The 18,936-nt window shown below is 35.5% G+C and overlaps 1 protein-coding gene across 6 annotated transcripts in view; it reads left to right on the plus strand.

Annotated features, from left to right (window-relative positions):
* The window catches only part of FXR1 (FMR1 autosomal homolog 1), a 73,183-nt gene that overhangs the window by 49,190 nt on the left and 5,057 nt on the right, over positions 1–18,936 (plus strand). For 3 of the 6 annotated variants that reach the window (XM_086395630.1, XM_086395641.1, XM_086395661.1), the window contains exons 10-15: positions 3,628–3,737; positions 10,048–10,134; positions 11,398–11,455; positions 11,543–11,605; positions 16,371–16,574; positions 18,286–18,486. In XM_086395630.1, coding sequence (XP_086251756.1) covers positions 3,628–3,737; positions 10,048–10,134; positions 11,398–11,455; positions 11,543–11,605; positions 16,371–16,574; positions 18,286–18,486 — 723 coding nt within the window. Of the gene's footprint in view, positions 1–3,627; positions 3,738–10,047; positions 10,135–11,397; positions 11,606–16,370; positions 16,575–18,285; positions 18,487–18,936 lie in introns of all 6 variants that reach the window. The other 3 variants (XM_086395612.1, XM_086395620.1, XM_086395651.1) reach the window with 1 other exon arrangement.

Here is an 18,936-nt window from a genome sequence, read left to right on the forward strand (position 1 = left end):
AACATTTACCTTCTAAGTTATGTGGAATTTTTTTTTTTTAATAACAGTTTGGCATTACAGTTTTTCTTAAGCTTTTTCATCCCCTTCGCTTCTTTCTTAATATTTTCATTTGCTTGGTGTCTTTTTATCTTTCATACATCCATCAAAATTGTAGTACTTTTTTGAGAAGGTATTTGTGGTAATTGTTTTCTTTTGTTTGGTGCAGAAGAAAAAGTTTGAGTGGACTAACAATAGGGTAATAAACTTCTACACAGTAGGGTTTGAGAAGTGATAGTTGTTGCAAAAACCTCAAATAAGGATAAGAAGTCATAAGAAGTCGTGGGCAGAAGAGAAGGATGGTGATGATATTAGGGGAGGTTTCACTATTAAGTTTTTGACACTTTTGATGAAAACTGATGTGCCCGTGGGTTCTACGTTAAGTGACAACAGGTTTTGCTTTTGAAGCTGCAGTTAATGAGCATTATAACTTAAGAGATCAGTTGTTAAATAGCTTTGTTAATAATATTCTCTATATCTGTGTGATCTATCCTTTAAGATGCAGTCTGAAACAGAGAAATCTTGGTCACATGTTAAATTATACTTAGTGATTCTATATTTAATATAAGCATCAACACAAAGTAATGACATTTTCTAGGGGGATGATTTTTTTATGACTTTTGGTCATGTGTTGAGTCTCCTTAGTTTTTTGACTATAATGAAATTGAGCCCCTTGGGCTCCATTTGTATATAAGTACACCTTGTCTACCTTTAGGAAAAGATTCTATATACATTTTACTTGTCAGAGTCTGAAACATTAATAGGTGAAAATTAAAAAACAACAGCACACTTGTGCTATTAAAAATGTTTGTTTTGGCCAATAACAAGTAGTGTATTTGCGATAATAGCGTACACTACAAGAATTTGGACAGTCTGTTGGTATTCAACTATAGAAAAAGCTTTTCACTTCTGCCTAAACATTTGGATGTCTACAGTCTGTTGGTATTCAACTATAGAAAAAGCTTTTCACTTCTGCCTAAACATTTGGATGTCTATGATATACTACTAATTTAGCTCCACTTGTTAACATGTATTGTTAGCAGTCACTGTGTACTGAGTGGCTGGAGATGATGAGTTAAGAGGTTAAAATTAAATATAAGTCTTATGAATTTTATATAATTTAAATAAATGGTAAGATACAAAATGTTACCAAATACTCATTTCTGTCAAGGGAAATCCTTTGGCAAGAACGATGCTTTTGAAAATGATCCCCTTGATTGTTTATATAATGCTCCCATTATTGACAGCTATCAGTACTAACATTTTGGTTGCTGCTTTCACAGAACATAATTTAACTTAGATTTCTTCACTTGTAAAAATCATTTGGAGGTGAGTGTGTCCAAGGGAGTCATGGTTCTTTCCAATCCAACAATTCTGTAGAAGATAGCATTGGTCTTACAGAGTTTGTGGTAGTGTTAACCTTAAATAAAAATGTCTCATATTTGAGAAACAGGAAATTGGATATATTTATAGTTCTCAGATTCTTCTCTTTGTTTATCTGTTCAGTGATGTGAGAATCTAACATGTCTCTTGTTTTCCTCTACCCTGGCTTGTTTGGCTTTATTTGGGTTATTTGTTTACTATTTAGAAAATAAATATTAGCAGCAACTGTTATACATTGGTTAAATACTCAGAAGTAGTATAAAGACCTGAGTTGAGTGCTGTCTATTTATAGTAGCACTACATCTTTCTCTAAAATGTTTTCTGGGTGAAGCAGTCTTTTGAAAAATAGTACATTCTTAGTCAAAGTGAAAGAGAAAAAGAGGACTGAGAAGTAAAAGGAAATGAGGACTACTTGGTGGGTAAGTTTCAGAGAGAATTCTCACATATATTCAGGTTCCAAGAGTTCTAGACTTGTTGACCATTCCCACCCCTCCCAAATCAAAAGTATTATGTGAACATTGATTTGAAAATGAAATGAAACTTCAGCTCCTGGAAGCCTTCCTTAATCACTTCTCTACTCTGTCCCTTCAGCATTTATGCTCAGTGCTCAAATTATACCACAGGTCTGCTTCAGTTTGTCAATATGCTTTGGAATTTAAACTGTGGAAATGATCAGTTAAAATATTGACGGTCTCTGGTGGGACTAAATAAAACTTGCAGGTAGGTCCTTGCCACAGACCCCAGAAGGGTGATGGATATTCACTCACCACTGGTATAGTTCACAAGAAGTAAGGGGCAGAGATTTTGGGGAGGGGGTATGATGTAACAATCTGATTTTTGTTTTTTTCGAAAAGATATTTGCTTATTTTTAGCAGGGTCAAGGATGGAGTTGCTGCTTGAGCTTCACTGTGTTAACATGAAGGTTGCTTTTATATGCTGCTGCTAGGGCTGCTCTGAGAAGACATGCAACATGTGAATTCCCTGTCCTACTCTATTTTGTTTTTTCTCTTGTTCAGTCGCTGCTGCTTTAAATTTAGGGTTATTGGGCAAGGAGGTTTGAAAATCCTATAATAGCGTCTGTTGTATTGACTGGCTTACTGTTGCCATTATTCCCTTGTTTGTCGCCCTCCCCCCTTATTTATTCTTTATTGGAAGCTGTTCTGTCAAGCATACAGTAGGAGGAACTTACATTATAACCTGTTTCAGCCAAAATTAATTTATTGTGCAAATAGATTGCTGGTATAGTGTAACATTTTAACTGAGGATTTGAACTTAATAACAAGTAAGATGTTACTGTTAACTTAGTATACATCTATTTATAGTAATGGTTACTGGAACATTTACTTCTGTTACCAAGTAACACTACCCAGTATTGCTTTGTTATTTTATGGGTGTATATTAGCTTTATAAAAAGTGAGTTCCCTAGGTGAAGAGCATCTTCATATCCTCCTTTTAGTTTCTCTAATTGTCAGATACTCTGTTATTTGACAGACTTAACAAGTTAAGTGTGGAGAAGGTAAATAATTTGAATTCTATGTCATTTCACAGTATTTCATATCTAGGAAGAAGACAGCAACCCATATATATTTTGTATGTAGTTGTATAGTTCTAAAGTACTTTAAACACTTATAGGTGTAAAATGTAATACTTGTTAAAGGTAAATATTTTATTTCAGTGAAGAGAATATTCATTTAAAAAGAATCTTCAAGTCACAGTTGTCTTTTAAGTAGGACCTTGAAAATAAAAGCCAGGTTGATGACATTGTTAGTTGTTTTAATAATAATATATGTAATATGTCATAAATGTAAACAAATTGATGTAATTAATGCCAAAATAAAAGTTTTCTTTTTGCCTTTATTTCTATAATTCAAGCTTTTGGAATAAATGGGTTGGACTTGATATTTTAAAAATATAAAAATGGTATAGAACATATTAAAAAATAGTTGGACTTTGAAAATATCTTACATGTGAGTAGAGTTATTGATCTCAGTTAATAGTAGCAACCTTAGCCATACTGAAGAGAAGGAGGTTTCATACCAAAGATATGTTTCTCAATTGTCGTTAGGGTGAGTTAATTGAGAATAAAAAGATGCAGTTTTGCTTGGTTTTTATAATTTGATAGCAAGTCATAAATTATTTGGGCTGATGTTGAAATGATAGCAGTGTTGGTTTTTAATTTATTATTATATATGTTTTCTCTTATTAAAGGAAAAGTAATTGGGAAAAATGGCAAAGTTATTCAAGAAATAGTAGACAAATCTGGTGTGGTTCGGGTGAGAATTGAAGGAGACAATGAAAATAAACTACCTAGAGAAGATGTAAGTATTTAAAACATAATTTGCCTGTGTCCACCCCCCCCCCCAATTCTTTTATATTTTGAAAATTGTTTTAAGAAAGTTACATCCAGTGAACTACTCTGCCTCTGCAGTGAAATTTTTTTTTTAAAGGTCTGTTTCTCAGTGCTTCAGTAAAAAGGCCAATTTTTGATTTAAAAAAGACTCTAGTTTGATAATCTTATCAGTTCTTTTTTTTTCTTTTTTCTTTTTTTTGTACTTAGAGTATAAAGAATTTGGTACTCTAAACAAAACAGTTGGCTGTAAAGGAATTCTTAATAAAGGTTTTTTGACTTTTTTTTTTTGTAAGCTCTGACCATTTCTTAAATGAAATCTTTAAGCTTTAACATTGCTGGTCATTCTGATGCCTTTGGAGAAGGAAATGGCAACCCCCTTCAGTATTCTTGCTTAGAGACTCCCATGGACAGAGGAGCCTGGTGGGCTGCTGTCCATAGGGTCACACAGAGTCGGACACAACTGAAGTGACTTAGCATGCGTGCATGCATTGGAGAAGGAACTGGGAACCCACTCCAGTAGTCTTGCCTGGAGAATCCCAGGGACAGAGGATCCAGGTGGGCTGCTGTCTATGGGGTCATACAGAGTTGGACACAACTGAAGTGGCTTAGCAGCAGCAGCTGATGCCAACTTTCTGAAATTTGTTTTCAGTCTTTTTGCTACATGTTAATGTCTTGTCCACTGTGCTTTTTTTTTTTTTTTTTTAAACTTCTTATCCACCACTTTAAGCATCACTAACCTTTGTGGCTGTAGTGGTCAACTCTATATAGTTATATGTCTGAATATAAGGCAAAGACTTCCCCCTCTCCCACCCCCAAAATTATCTCCCAGAAAACAGTACATTCACAACTTCTTCAGTTTTGCACAGTGGGTAACTGGGGAGTTTGTTTGCTTATTGGACAAAGTAAGTTTTTTTTTTTTTTAAAGAGGCACATGGAGGAAACTGAAGACATTTGCTAAGATAAACAGCCTCACACCATATACTGGATGTTGTAAAGGTCCCAGTGAAAGACAACATTTCCTTGATTCTTTTAGAATCAAGAATGTGGTGATAAAAACGAATGAGGAAAAACAAATGACTGTTTTGCAAATGAGTACTTGTAGATTGATTACATCCTGCTGCTGCTGCTAAGTCGCTTCAGTCATGTCTGACTCTGTGGGACCCCATAGACAGCAGCCCACTAGGCTTCCCCATCCCTGGGATTCTCCAGGCAAGAACACTGGAATGGGTTGCCATTTCCTTCTCCAATGCATGAAAGTGAAAAGTGAAAGTGAAGTCGCTCAGTCGTGTCCGACTCCAGCGACCCCGTGGACTGTAGCCCACCAGGCTTCCCCGTTCCTGGGATTGTCCTGGAGTAGGTTGCCATTTCGTTCTCCAGTGCGTGAAAGTGAAAAGTGAAAGTGAAGTTGCTCAGTCGTGTCCGACTCTAGCGACCCCATGGACTACAGCCTACCAGGCTCCTCCGTCCATGGGATTTTCTAGGCAAAAGTACTGGAGTGGGGTGCCATTGCCTTCTCCGTGATTACATCCTACACAGCTTTAAAAATTGATGTAAACCTTAAGTAATTTTAACTTCGTATTAAGCAAACACCATACCCACCTGGAGGGTTGGTGACGACCCCATTAAAATCAAGGGTGTCATACTGTTGACACCATCTCTGTTGATATATTTAACGTGTAAAATAATGGTGACCCATTTGGCATACAAGGCTTCCCTGGTGATTCAGTCGTAAAGAACCTGCCTGCCAATGCAGGATATGCAGGTTTGATTCCTGGGTTGGGAAAAGCCCCAGAGGAGGAAATGACAAACAATTCCAGTAGTTTTGCCTGGGAAATCCTAATGGACAGAGGAGCCTGGTGGACTACAGCCCATGGGGTTGCAGAACAGTTGGACATGACTTAACAACTAAACAACAATAACAGTTTGGCTTATAAGTCCTGGATAAAATTGGTCTGAATATTAAGGTGTTTACTGAGCAAGGTCATTAAATGACTCAATTATAAATATCTTAGCTTGGTAGTAATATCTAGTCTTCCCTTAGCTTGACTTATTCCTAGCTGCTTTCCAGTATTTACCACCTTGTTGCAAGCTGATTCTTTCAGGATGTCCTTCATAAATTAGTACACTTTACTTTGTAGTTTTGGTCATTTTTACCTCCCATTTCTGTGCCAGAATTAAGAAATTTAAATGCTAAAAGACACCAAGTAGATTATGTAAATTATCAAACAGATTGGGATTAAAAAAGAGGAAGGGGAGGGCACACTGTGCCTTTCTATAAAAGAAACCAATGCTGCTCAGTTTTAATCTGGTCGCTGTGTAGGTATGCATGTATTGTTTTGCTATATCTTTTAATATTTTAAAGAAAAGTCAAAAGCCTAAATAAACAGAACATTTTAATTTTCAAAGCATTGAACGTGAAAATAAATCTCAAAGTTGATAGAGCTTATGTGGGGTCAGTTCGACTAGTCGCGTCTGACTCTTTGCGACCCCATGGACTGCAGCATGCCAGGCTTCCCTGTCCATCCATCACCAACTCCCAGAGCTTGCTCAGACTCATGTCCACTGAGTTGGTGATGCCATCCAACCATCTCATCTTCTGTTCCTCCCCTTCTCCTGCCTTCAGTCTTTCCCAGCATCAGCATATTTTCCGATGAGTCAGTTCTTCGCATCAGGTGGCCAAAGTATTGGAGTTTTACATTCAGCATCAATCCTTTCAATGAATATTCAGGTCTGATTTCCTTCAGGATGGACTGATTGGATCTCCTTGCAGTCTAAGGGACTGTCAAGAGTCTTCTCCAACACCACATTTTAAAAGCATCAATTCTTCAGTGCCAGTTTTCTTTATAGTCCAGCTCTCAGATCCATACATGACTACTGGAAAAACCATAGCTTTGACAAGACGGACCTTTGTTGACAAAGTAATGTCTCTGCTTTTTAATATGCTGTCTAGGTTGGTCATAGCTTTTCTTCCAAGGAGCAAGCATCTTTCAATTTCATGGCTGCAGTCACCATCTGCATTGATTTTGCAGCCCAAGAAATAAAATCTCTTGCTGTTAAAATCGTTTCCCCATCTATTTGCCATGAAGTGATGGGACCAGATGCCATGATCTTAGTTTTTTGAATATTGAGTTTTAAGCCAGCTTTTTCACTCTCGTCTTTCACTTTCATCAGGAGGCTCTTCACTTTCTGAAAGTTCCTCTTCACTTTCTGCCGTAAGAGTGGTGTTATCTGCATATATGAGGTTATTGATATTTCTCCTGGCAATCTTGATTCCAGCTTATACTTCATCCAGCCCGGCATTTCACACGATGTATTCTGCATATAAGTTAAATAAGCAGGGTGACAGTACACAGCCTTGACGTATTCCTTTACCAATTTTGAACCAGTCCATTGTTGCATGTCTGGTTCTAACTTGCTTTTTGACCTGCATACAGATTTATCAGGAGGCAGGTCAGGTGGCCTGGTATTCCCATCTCTTGAAGAATTTTCCACAGTTTATTGTGACCCACACAGTCAAAGGCTTTAGAGTAGTCAGTGAAGCAGTAGATGTTTTTCTGGAATTCTCTTGCTTTTTTTAGTGACCCAATAGATGTTGGCAATTTGATCTCTGGTTCTTCTGCCTTTTTCTAAATCCAGTTTGAACATCTATTTGGTAGTTCTTGGTTTCACGTACTGTTTAAGCCTTGCTTGGAGGATTTCGAGCATTACTTTGCTAATGTGTTCAGTTCAGTTCAGTCGCTCAGTCGTGTCCGACTCTTTGCGACCCCATGAATCGCAGCACACCAGGCCTCTCTGTCCATCACCAACTCCTGGAGTTCACCCAGACTCACGTCCATCGAGTCAGTGATGCCATCCAGCCATCTCATCCTCTGTCGTCCCCTTCTCCTCCTGCCCCCAATCCCTCCCAGCATCAGAGTCTTTTCCAATGAGTCAACTCTTCACATGAGGTGGCCAAAGTACTGGAGTTTCAGCTTTAGCATCATTCCTTCCAAAGAAATCCCAGGGCTGGTCTCCTTCAGAACGGACTGGTTGGATCTCCTTGCAGTCCAAGGGACTCTCAAGAGTCTTCTCCAACACCACAGTTCAAAAGCATCAATTCTTTGGCGCTCAGCCTTCTTCACAGTCCAGCTCACATCCATACATGACCACAGGAAAAACCATAGCCTTGACTAGACAAACCTTTGTTGGCAAAGTAATGTCTCTGCTTTTGAATGTGCTATCTATCTAGGTTGGTCATAACTTTCCTTCCAAGGAGTAAGCGTCTTGTAATTTCATGGCTGCAGTCACCATCTGCAGTGATTTTGGAGCCCAGAAAAATAAAGTCTGACACTGTTTCCCCATCTATTTCCCATGAAGTGATGGGACTGGATGCCATGATGTTTGTTTTCTGAATGTTGAGCTTTAAGCCAACTTTTTCACTCTCCACTTTCACTTTCATCAAGAGGCTTTTGAGTTCCTCTTCACTTTGTGCCATAAGGGTGGTGTCATCTGCATATCTGAGGTTATTGATATTTCTCCTGGCAATCTTGATTCCAGCTTGTGCTTCTTCCAGCCCAGCGTTTCTCATGATGTACTCTGCATATAAGTTAAATAAGCAGGGTGACAATATACAACCTTGACATACTCCTTTTCCTATTTGGAACCAGTCTGTTGTTCCATGTCCAGTTCTAACTGTTGCTTCCTGACCTGTATATAGGTTTCTCAAGAGGCTGGTCAGGTGGTCTGGTATTCCCATCTTTTTCAGAATTTTCCACAGTTTATTGTGATCCACACAGTCAAAGGCTTTGGCATAGTCAATAAAGCAGAAATAGATGTTTTTCTGGAACTCTCTTGCTTTTTCAATGATCCAGCGCATGTTGGCAATTTGATCTCTGGTTCCTCTGCCTTTCGTATTGTGCGATAGTTTGAACATTCTTTGGCATTGCCTTTCTTTGGGATAGAAATGAGAACTGACATTTGCCAGTCCTGTGGCCACTGCTGAGTTTTCCAAATTTTGCTGGCATATTTAACAGCATCATCTTTTAGGATTTGAAATAGCTCAGCTGGAATTCCATCACCTCCACAAATACTTTACAGTGAAATTATTACAGGAGCGTTTGATATCTTTTCTGAGATTGTGATTCTTTTTACCTTTTTCTTTAACATAGATTATGGCAGTTAACAAGTGGATATTATTTGGAATTAAGTAACTGGATACGAAATGTGTTGGGTTAATTGCTGATTTTATGACTTTGAGCACATTTTTTTCTCAACTGTAGAATTGGGATATTTCTTTAAAATGACTGTAAGTAATATAGTCCCAGAATTACATTATGAATTAAAACTTTCTAGCTCTTTTTTTTCCCCTCCTATCTTTTGTTCACTTTGCATCCTGTGTTTTCTGCATATGAATTCTTGAAGATAGCTCAAGGCTTTCTCACTTCCTAAGCTTAAGGTAGAATCCCTTGTTCATACCTTCCTAGTTGGAATTACTTCTTCTAGAGTCACTGCAGCTTTCAGCTCCATGATAGCTGTACTCTGTACTGTAGCTTTAGCACCTGCCCTAGTGCCTTTCTTCTTTTTAATTTCCCATACTAAAATTCACTAATTAAATTTTTTAAAAATTATTTTGAAAATAAGTCACATAGTGGTTTCCTATATAGAATAAAAAGTTAAGCCACACTTATTTCTGTATTTAGAACCCAAAGTTCTTAAGCCAGGTTATTTAAATAACTGTTAGGAATGATTCTATAAAATCAAGAAAGTGAAGGACATTGAAAGTGATTGGGTGAGTTTCCTTAGACTGTTCATTTTCTTTAGCTAGTAGGAAGCTGAAAGTTTATTTCTTTAAAGAAAAAAAAAAAAAACATATCATTTAGGTATCTTACTTCCCTTCCTTCTCACTTTTTAAAACCACCTTTTGAAATTCAACTAAGTAAAACAGGTCAGGGTTAATCCTTTCATTTGGTTTAATAACTTAAGGTGACTATTTGCCCATATCAGTAATTTCTTTATTTTACACTGTGAAAGTTTGTACATGATACTTCTGTTAATGGTCACGAAGTACTTCCAACCTACAGATGTTGAAAGTTTTGCTATATGAGCATATATTACAGGGATAACCTGCCCAATGTGTTTTATTATGTTTTTAAGGCAAGCACTACTAAAAATACATCTAATCTGTAAATTCATTCCAGTTTGATGGAAAATTTCTTTGAAAGTTGGTTTATTTATTTAAAAGATTTGCTTGAATTAGAGGACATAAATACTAAATACTGGGATGTTGTGTTTTCTTACAGGGAATGGTTCCATTTGTATTTGTTGGCACTAAAGAAAGCATTGGAAATGTGCAAGTGCTTTTAGAGTATCATATTGCTTATCTAAAGGTTTGTATAGTGTTCATATTTATATCCTGTTCCTTCTCACATTAAACTTTAATTTTATATTAGTATTGTAAATTTTTAAATCTTAATCTTTGTTATTTCAGCTTCATATTTCTCTTTTTTTTCCTTTCTGTGTGAGAATATTAAAAGGTCCTTTGCCATTGTAAAATGATTGGCCTCATGTACATTTTTCTCTTTCCCGCTGAACGTTTATATTTCTTTCCTTCTGTTTAAGACATGGCCACTCTTAAAATTTGTTGCAAATAGGAGAGAGAACCGGGAATGATGTGGACTTTCTTGGTTACTAATGCTCATCTATAAACGTTCCCTTGAAGGAGATGAGTCCATGTCTTTTTTATATTGTATACCTGTAGCACTTAGCAGAGTTGACACCTGATGGTTACTGGTACTCTCTGAATCACATGAACTACCTCCATATATATCATTTGATAACTCTTAACCATTGTTGTTTAGTCTATCTGGGTTAATAAAGAGAAAAGGTTTTGGAAAAGAAATGCCCTGTAAATTATTATAAGTTGGAATTGTCATTTTTTATTCTTTTTATTCCTGCTGTGTTTTTGTTGTTTATGGTACTTGAACTGCTGTCTCTAGTTATGTTTTCCTTTTAGTCACTCAGATCGTTGTTATGTTAATATTTTCAAAGCACCCTTGATTAAGTCCTTCCTTTCTTTGAAAAACTTGTCTTTGCAGTACTCTACTGCTTTTTAGCCAAGAGCTTTCTCCATAGACACCTTACTTTCACATTCTGTAATGACCTCAATCTCTGAATGACCAAGTCTACCAGTTCAGCTAGGCCACAACTCAGTTGTCACTATTTTGATAGGGAAGTAGTTTATTAGTAATACTTGTCATAGGTGGTACTTTACCTCATTTAGCAGAGTTTGATACTCCTTAAAGACTAGGTCTGATAATTAGCTATTATTTCAGCAGTTGTCTGTTAACCATCCCCTAGGTTATTTTAATGCTCATCTGTAAACATTCCCCTGAAGGAGAAGAGTCCTTGTCTTTTTTATATGTATACCTGTAGTACTTAGCATGGTTGGCACATGATGCTAAGGCATTTAGTAAATGCTTGTTGAATTGACCTTGTAAATTATGTTCACTAGGAATACAGTCTACATTGCCAAATAACTGCCCAAGATCACAGCTGCGTTCAGTGGTAGGACCAGACTATAGCTCAAGTCTAGGCTTTAAGAAGAAAAAAGAAATACATGTAAGATTTATCCTTTTTCATTTTCATTATAGGAAGTAGAACAGCTAAGAATGGAACGACTACAGATTGATGAACAACTTCGACAGATTGGTATGGGTTTCAGACCTTCTTCCACCAGAGGGCCTGAAAAAGAGAAAGGATATGCCACTGATGAAAGTACCGTCTCTTCTGTACAAGGTTCTAGGTCTTATAGTGGAAGAGGCAGAGGTCGTCGGGGCCCTAATTACACCTCCGGTTATGGTAAAAAAATTTTTTCTTTTTGGTAGTAGTTGTAGTTTAGGTGCTCCAGTACATTTTGGTTATTGTTGTTCAGTTCATCACTTTATCTTGGTTTTGAGGGTAGGAGACAGTTCTAAGGTACATGTTTTAATAGTAGTGACTGTATTTTATATTAATGACTGTACAAGATTTGTAGTGTTCAAGTAGCTATGTAATGAAATGAAACATGTTTTTGTTAAATTTATAGCTCATAATCATGTTTATTCTAAATATTTAAATATATATACAACTGGTTTTCTCAGATAGTTACCTTGTACAATTATATACATTTTCCAGTAAAAACCTGGTGATGGTGGTAATACTACTAGGATTTACCTTTTGCTTACCCTTTAGGAAAAGGAAAAGTAAAAAATACACTAGTCACTGTGCTGTGTTTATATGTAGCAAATCTGTACTAGTTTTTAAAATATACTATATTGGTTCACTTAGTAGTTTTGAATATTAATATCTCACATCTGCAGTTATTTTGTGAAATACAGGATTTCAATAATATGAGGGCTTTAAAAGTTAGAACTTAATTAACATAAATGAACATTATTTTTCTAAAATACATTTCACTTTGAAGATCGGACTTAACCCATGTAGGAAGGGGCCAGTGGATGGTGATGGTCAACAATTTTCTAATCCTAAATTTCTTACTTCTTCTTCAGCTTTGGAGTTGTTCCATTTTTCTGCATTTGGACTTGGATCTTAGCAGTGACCTGATTTTTGCGTTCCCTTCTCTCTCCTCTTCTCTCTTCTCTACTCCCCTATGCTCATCCAAACTGCTTTGGGAAAATATTTCATAAGCCTTTTCCAGAATAGAAGGCATTTAGGGAAAACAGAAATACATGAAAGCTTATAGTGTACAGATTCCACATCCATATTTCATGTTTGAAGGATCATCTAACGATGTCAGAGTCAGTTTGGTACTATATTTCATTTGTTGTAGAGTTGAATGGTAATTTTCCCTTCCTGCTTTTTCATTATTTTAAAGTTAACCTTGTATTGAAACCTGAAAAGAAAAATTCCAGTTAATGTGTTTGGTATGTGAAGGATTGAGAATTGCGGTCCTCAAAACATTTAATACAAAATAGTAATTAAATAGAGATTAAGTACATACTGAATGATTTTAGATGTACACATTACTAGTGCAAATAATCAGATTTGTTTTTTTGGTTGATGAATTCATGCAAGAATTTTATAAGCCTCTGGGAAGTCAGCTTATTGATGAGAGCTCCCTCTTTGGCAAAATGCTTTTGTTGACAGTAGATAATAAATTTAAATGAGAAGCTAGAGGAATAACATTTGGATTAAAGAACGCTATGCAAATTGTTCAGTAGATGGCACTCTTACCTCTGAGTCTTTTTGAACTAGTAACATTGTATTTTCTGAAATAGCTGTTGAACTTAAATGGGCTCCAGAGAAATAAAAATTATTTGAATTTGGTTATAGATGTTCTTGTCTACTTAATGGCAGAAGATTTTTTAGGTGGTGCATATATATATAATCTATATAAGAAACATTTTCTGAATTTAACATCTCTGAACTTACAATGTGTTTTATAATGGATGCTGTCTTAGAACTGTAATTGGCAGGATTTTCTTAAGTGGCACAAAAAATATTGTGACTTACAATGGATGGCATGGCAGATTTGATAAAATGTGGTACTTTAGCTGTTAATGTTAAGTTCAGCATACATGTTCATTTAAAAGAATGTGAACCATTTTCATAAGGTGATTTTAGAAGTTTTAGGGAAATCTGATTTAATATTCTGTTGAAAACAATTTTCATTTGTTGGAGCCATTACGAATTGGATTGGTTTTATGGATCATTATTTCTTGTAGCCCCCTCCCTAATTTCTGGATTCAAGAATTTATATTTTACAAAATTGAGATTGGAATGATTGTGATGACTTCAACAGATTATTAGTTTTCTGTTGATTATACAGCAAATTAAAAATTCAAAGCCTTTAACAGTACTGTTGTCTTATGGTTCTATAGGTCAGAAATCTGATGTCACTGGGCTGAAATCTGTGTTGGCATGTCTATATTCCCTTTTGGAGGCTCTAGGAAAAAATCTGTCCCCTTGATACTTCCAGCCTCGGCTTAGGTCCTCCTTCCTCCATCTTAAAAAGCCAATAATTACAGGTAGATGGGCTTTCCTGGTGGCTCAGTGGTGAAGAATTCTCCTGCCAGGTCAGGAGACATGGGTTCAATCCTTTGGTCAGGAACATCCCCTGGAGAAGGAAGTGCCAACTCACTCCATTGTTCTTGCCTAAGAAATCCCATGGACAGAGGAGCCTGGTGGGCTACAGTCCATGGGGTCACAAAAGAACCGGACTTGACTTAACAACTAAACAACAACAGATTACAAAGAGTCCTTATTCAGCCACCTCTCTGGTTCTCCATAGTTGAGAATGGTTCTCTTTTTTTAATATTCATGTGATTAAATTGGCCTTACCTGAATAGTCTAGAATAATCCCCAAACCTGTTTCCTTAACCTTAATTGCATTTGCAAAGTTCCCTTTGCCATCTCAGAAATGTTTAGTATGAAGAAAATGGAGAACTTAGCAGTTCATTAGCCTTTTTTTTTTTTTTTGACATTAATAGTTGTGTTTATCTCCTGAAACCTATTTATGATTTTAGATACCTTCTATAAGTATCTTGAATGCTAGATTTAAATTAAAACTATGAAAATTTTTTTGCTTATGATATTGAGTTAAATACTACACTGTATTTTTAAAGATAATTTGATAGGAACTTTTGTTAAAACCTTTTAAAATGAGATACTCATCTAACCTCAAAATTTGGTAATGTTTTCAGGCAGGGTATGTAGGTTTGTAAATAAATTCAACAGAAGTTTTTATAATTCCCAAGGCTTTTTTGTTTGTTTTGTTTTAAACTACTCATGAAATGATACATTACCCTTATTCCTCCAAACCATGACATCAGTTAACAAAATTCTTTCTTATCCTTTGGAAGAATAAGTGTTTTGATTCATTTTCTAATATGAGACTCATCTTAACAAAGATGCAAATGTCGGTACTAGAAACTTGCTACATTTTTCTTAAATTAATCCATTCATTACTAGCTACATCTATATGGTATATGGAAAAAAAAGACGGATAGAAGAGTCCTCTTTAAAGGAGAAAGGAAGTTGGTAGGCTTTGTTCAACTTTACATTTTAGTCCTTGAAGAGCTCTTGTATTTTGCTTTTATCATTAAATGACTATGGAGTTAAATATGGGGTATTTTTAGTTTATCTTGAAATTGTTCATATTTGAGAGTTTAGCATAAGAACTTCATAATCATGTGGTAAATTAATTTATCAGGAGAAAATTGATATGTGCATTCCTAGGCTTACGTGGGCATTTAGAGGTATAAGAGAGCTCCCCTTTACTGTAAAGCAATGTGGAAGTAAATCCACATTGGAAAAAGAAAACAACACATGACAATACTTTATTAATTTTACATTAATTTTAAGGAAATGAGGGGAGATGTCTGTTTTCCGTTAAATTGGTCTGAAGCTACAGACATTGAACTGGGCTTTTAATTTTATGGAGATAGATTTGCACATATAGTTTCCCACATTATCAGAAAGTAGTTTTCCTGGAAGACCTTTTGTAAGCTGAAATGGCATAAAGTGAAGAAGCAATTACTTCAGGACACATCTTGCTAATAGATGCAGGAAATAAAATAAAGCATAGATGCTCACCAATATGGTTCAAAGCTATGTCGGCTTGATGCTGAGATGCTGAGTTTAGTTCTTGAAGCAGGAGCTGGGAGATGCTGCTCTCACTGCTTGCTCTGCTTGCTGCCTCTTTTAATTGCAGTGGCTTGCTGCAAAGCGAATACTGAAGGCTATTTTCTCTTCGTGCCCTTTTTTCCCTTAAAAGTGAAAATCCTCTTTGGATTTCTTTTGGTTTGTGAAAACAGATACTAGTGTAAGTCTTTTGTAAAAGCCAAGTGGTGTAAAATGAACTTCTGAAAAGCATAGGATATCTCTACGATGAAAGGATAAAAAAGTGCCATCCCAGAACTAACAGAGAAGTGGAAATGAGTATGTTAGTGATTGGGTCATATAAATCTGACACATAAATTGTGATATTATATGATATTGTAGGCTTTTATAGAATCTTTGTGGTGTTTACATTTTTCAAAAGTATTAAATTCAGTCATTGGGATGTTAGAAATAGTCTAGTTAACTTTCAAAGTTATGCTGAATTTTTGTCTCACTGGTAATGGCTTCATCTCTTATTGTCATGTTGAAGTTTTCTTTACCCAGAGCAACCTAAAATTTGTTCAGTGATTTGAAACATTGTGTTGTTCTAACTTAAGACATTATTTTGCAAAAGAGATAAATTTTATGTACAGTCACTAAAAATGCACTCCCAGTTTATGAGATAATCAATTGTAAGAAATATCCTGATTTCAGAGCTGTTAAATGTGGGGAAAAAAATGCTCCTTAGAATCAAGTGATATAATAGAATATACAATTGTTACTTATTTTTCTAAATATCATTAAATTGGCTTTTAAATACTTGGATAGTGTTTTTTTTTTTTTATTATACTAGCAATTTGTTAAAGACAAAAGTGGGAAAAATTTTTTAAACATATTTTCTGTATTAAATGCATTTTCATATATCAGTGTTATTTAAACAATGATTTGCAAGAAATTCTTTGAAAAATTTCACTCCTTTTTTAAAATAGAAATATAGTATGCTTATGTTCTCTTCTTTCCCAAGGTACAAACTCTGAGCTGTCTAACCCATCCGAAACTGAATCTGAGCGTAAAGATGAGCTGAGTGATTGGTCTCTGGCAGGAGAAGATGACCGAGAGAGTCGGCATCAGCGTGACAGCAGGAGACGCCCAGGAGGAAGAGGCAGAAGTGTTTCAGGGGGTCGAGGTCGTGGTGGACCACGTGGTGGCAAATCTTCCATCAGTTCTGGTAGTCTTTTATATACTCTGTCAGAATCTTTTCTTTGTAAACAGTATAATTTCATAAAAGTTAATTCATTTCCCAGGATCCCCACCCCCCGTTTTTGGAAGTTTCTCTTTTTGCTTAACTGTCTCAGGAAAACAGTAGAATATATATATATATATGCATGCACACACACACACACGCAACTACAACATAAGGAAAGGCACTATAGAGTGTCTATTAGTGAAAGTTTAGCCAGAATATTCAGATCAGAGTAATTTTAGTTGGAGCTGATTTCTCTGCTTCATTGGTCAGATGTTCAGACTTTGGACACTTAGGTAATTAGAATTTTTTTCCCCCTCTAGAATTTTTTGGGTTATATATTTCTGTTTCCCAGAGAGACCCAGATAATTCTAATGTATAGAGAGATCTAAATACCTTTTGTATACAACTGAAAAGCATTTGTTGCTACTCCACCACTTTGGAACAGGAAAAAACTGTGAAATCACCTTTTTTAAAAATGTTTTATTGTTTGAGGAATTCACCTGTAAAGAGTGTCTAGAAGACTGAGATTTGAGATACTATAAGAAACCTTTTACTCATTGAAAATTTAAATGCTATAACTTAAGTGGTGGTGTAGGAGTTGACAGAATGTTCTTGCTTAGCATAATGAGTTGGGGAAAGATTGTCAAGAATTAGATTATATCAGGGATATAACCATAACAGTTATTGCATGGCATTTGTAGGAAAACCACTCTTAATTTTTTTTAAAAAGTGAATCAAATCACATTTTTAAAAGAACTTGTAAAAAAGTACTCTTTAGTTCTAGTGATAATCTTTAAGTCCTAAGTTCATTTTATAGACTTTTAGGGAAATAGTTTTTATATTTTAGAACATTGCTCACTGTTACCAAGGTTTAACATTACAGTTTGCTGAATTTCAAAGTAAATGTACTTTACCTAGTGTTTATGATTAATGGATAAACTTAGTGTCTTTTGCAAAGATGCTAGCTTGCTAGCTGTTACCAAAGGAAACTTAGGAAAAATCGTGATTAGGTGAATTTCTTCTATAATTTGATTGCTGGAAGCAATAATGCACATAGGTAAGATGGGTATTTTTTTCCCCTATAATTTATGTCTTACAAACCTTTCCTTTCCCACTCTTACCCTACCATATCCCACCTGTACTCTTTCTTTCTGGAGATGGGAGTACTAGTCAGCATTCATTCCCACATTTTCCTATAACCAGTTAGAATTTCAAACTTTTTAGTTTGCCTTTTTTTGTATAGACTTTTGCTTGCTTCAGTTTGTAATAATAAATTTCTATTATAGAGTGCAGATGTTGAGTATTATTTGGAAATATATTAGCTGAATATTTGTTTTCATTTTTATTTCTTTAGCCTCTGTACAGAATTAGCTAGGTATGTGAATGTAAAAAGTAACATGTATACTAGTTCCTAATATGTTTTTAAGACAAGTCAAAGAGAAATGGTAGAAAGCCAAGGTGTTCACTCATTTTCTGTTATAATTTTTCATCACCATTTAAAGTTTTTTCATATTTGTTATTTTTCAGGTAAAATAGTGATACAGAAAACATTTTGTCTGAAGACAGAGGATGTATTTTTATTGGGGGAAAATTGAAGTTTATTATTAATTGATATAGTTCAATGTAGGTCAAAACATTCCTAATAACTGCAGCTCTCTTAAACAAATATTTCTTGCCTCTGACATGCATTTAGTGCTCAAAGATCCAGACAGCAATCCATACAGCTTACTTGATAATACAGAATCAGATCAGACTGCAGACACTGATGCCAGCGAATCTCATCACAGTACTAACCGTCGTAGGCGGTCTCGTAGACGAAGGACTGATGAAGATGCTGTTCTGATGGATGGGATGACTGAATCCGATACAGCTTCAGTTAATGAAAATGGGCTAGGTATGTAAGCATTTAGGGAAAAGATTTATATTACTGTATACTATTGTTAATATATGATGCCTTTAAAAAAATATGCAATTCACAAATTGAATTTTTCCTAGTGTTCAAGTAGGTAGATGGCTTTGTGTCTGTCTTAAATGTCTAGTTTTCAGATTTGTATAGCCAAACTGTTTGAAACTGGGAGGGTTTATTAAAGTGCCCTTTGATGCCATTAAAACAATACAGATATTCAAACTGCAGGGCACTTAATACTCTCAATCTTCTAAGCCAGAATTGGGCTTTCGTCTTGCCTCTTTAAGTATTATAAATGACACTAATGAAAGTGTGTATACTTTGTAGGCATTGATTTCCAAAGTGCTAAAATGTCATTAACTTTGGTAAAAACTAAACTCTGTTGGAGAGGAAAATTTTATTCCTGAATGATAAATTAAGTCTTAGAGTTTGTTTATC

The sequence above is a fragment of the Bos grunniens genome, chromosome 1, assembly GCF_055505025.1.
Source record: "Bos grunniens cultivar Pamir isolate PY7600 chromosome 1, Bosgru_T2T1.0, whole genome shotgun sequence".
Taxonomy (NCBI): Eukaryota; Metazoa; Chordata; class Mammalia; order Artiodactyla; family Bovidae; genus Bos; species Bos grunniens.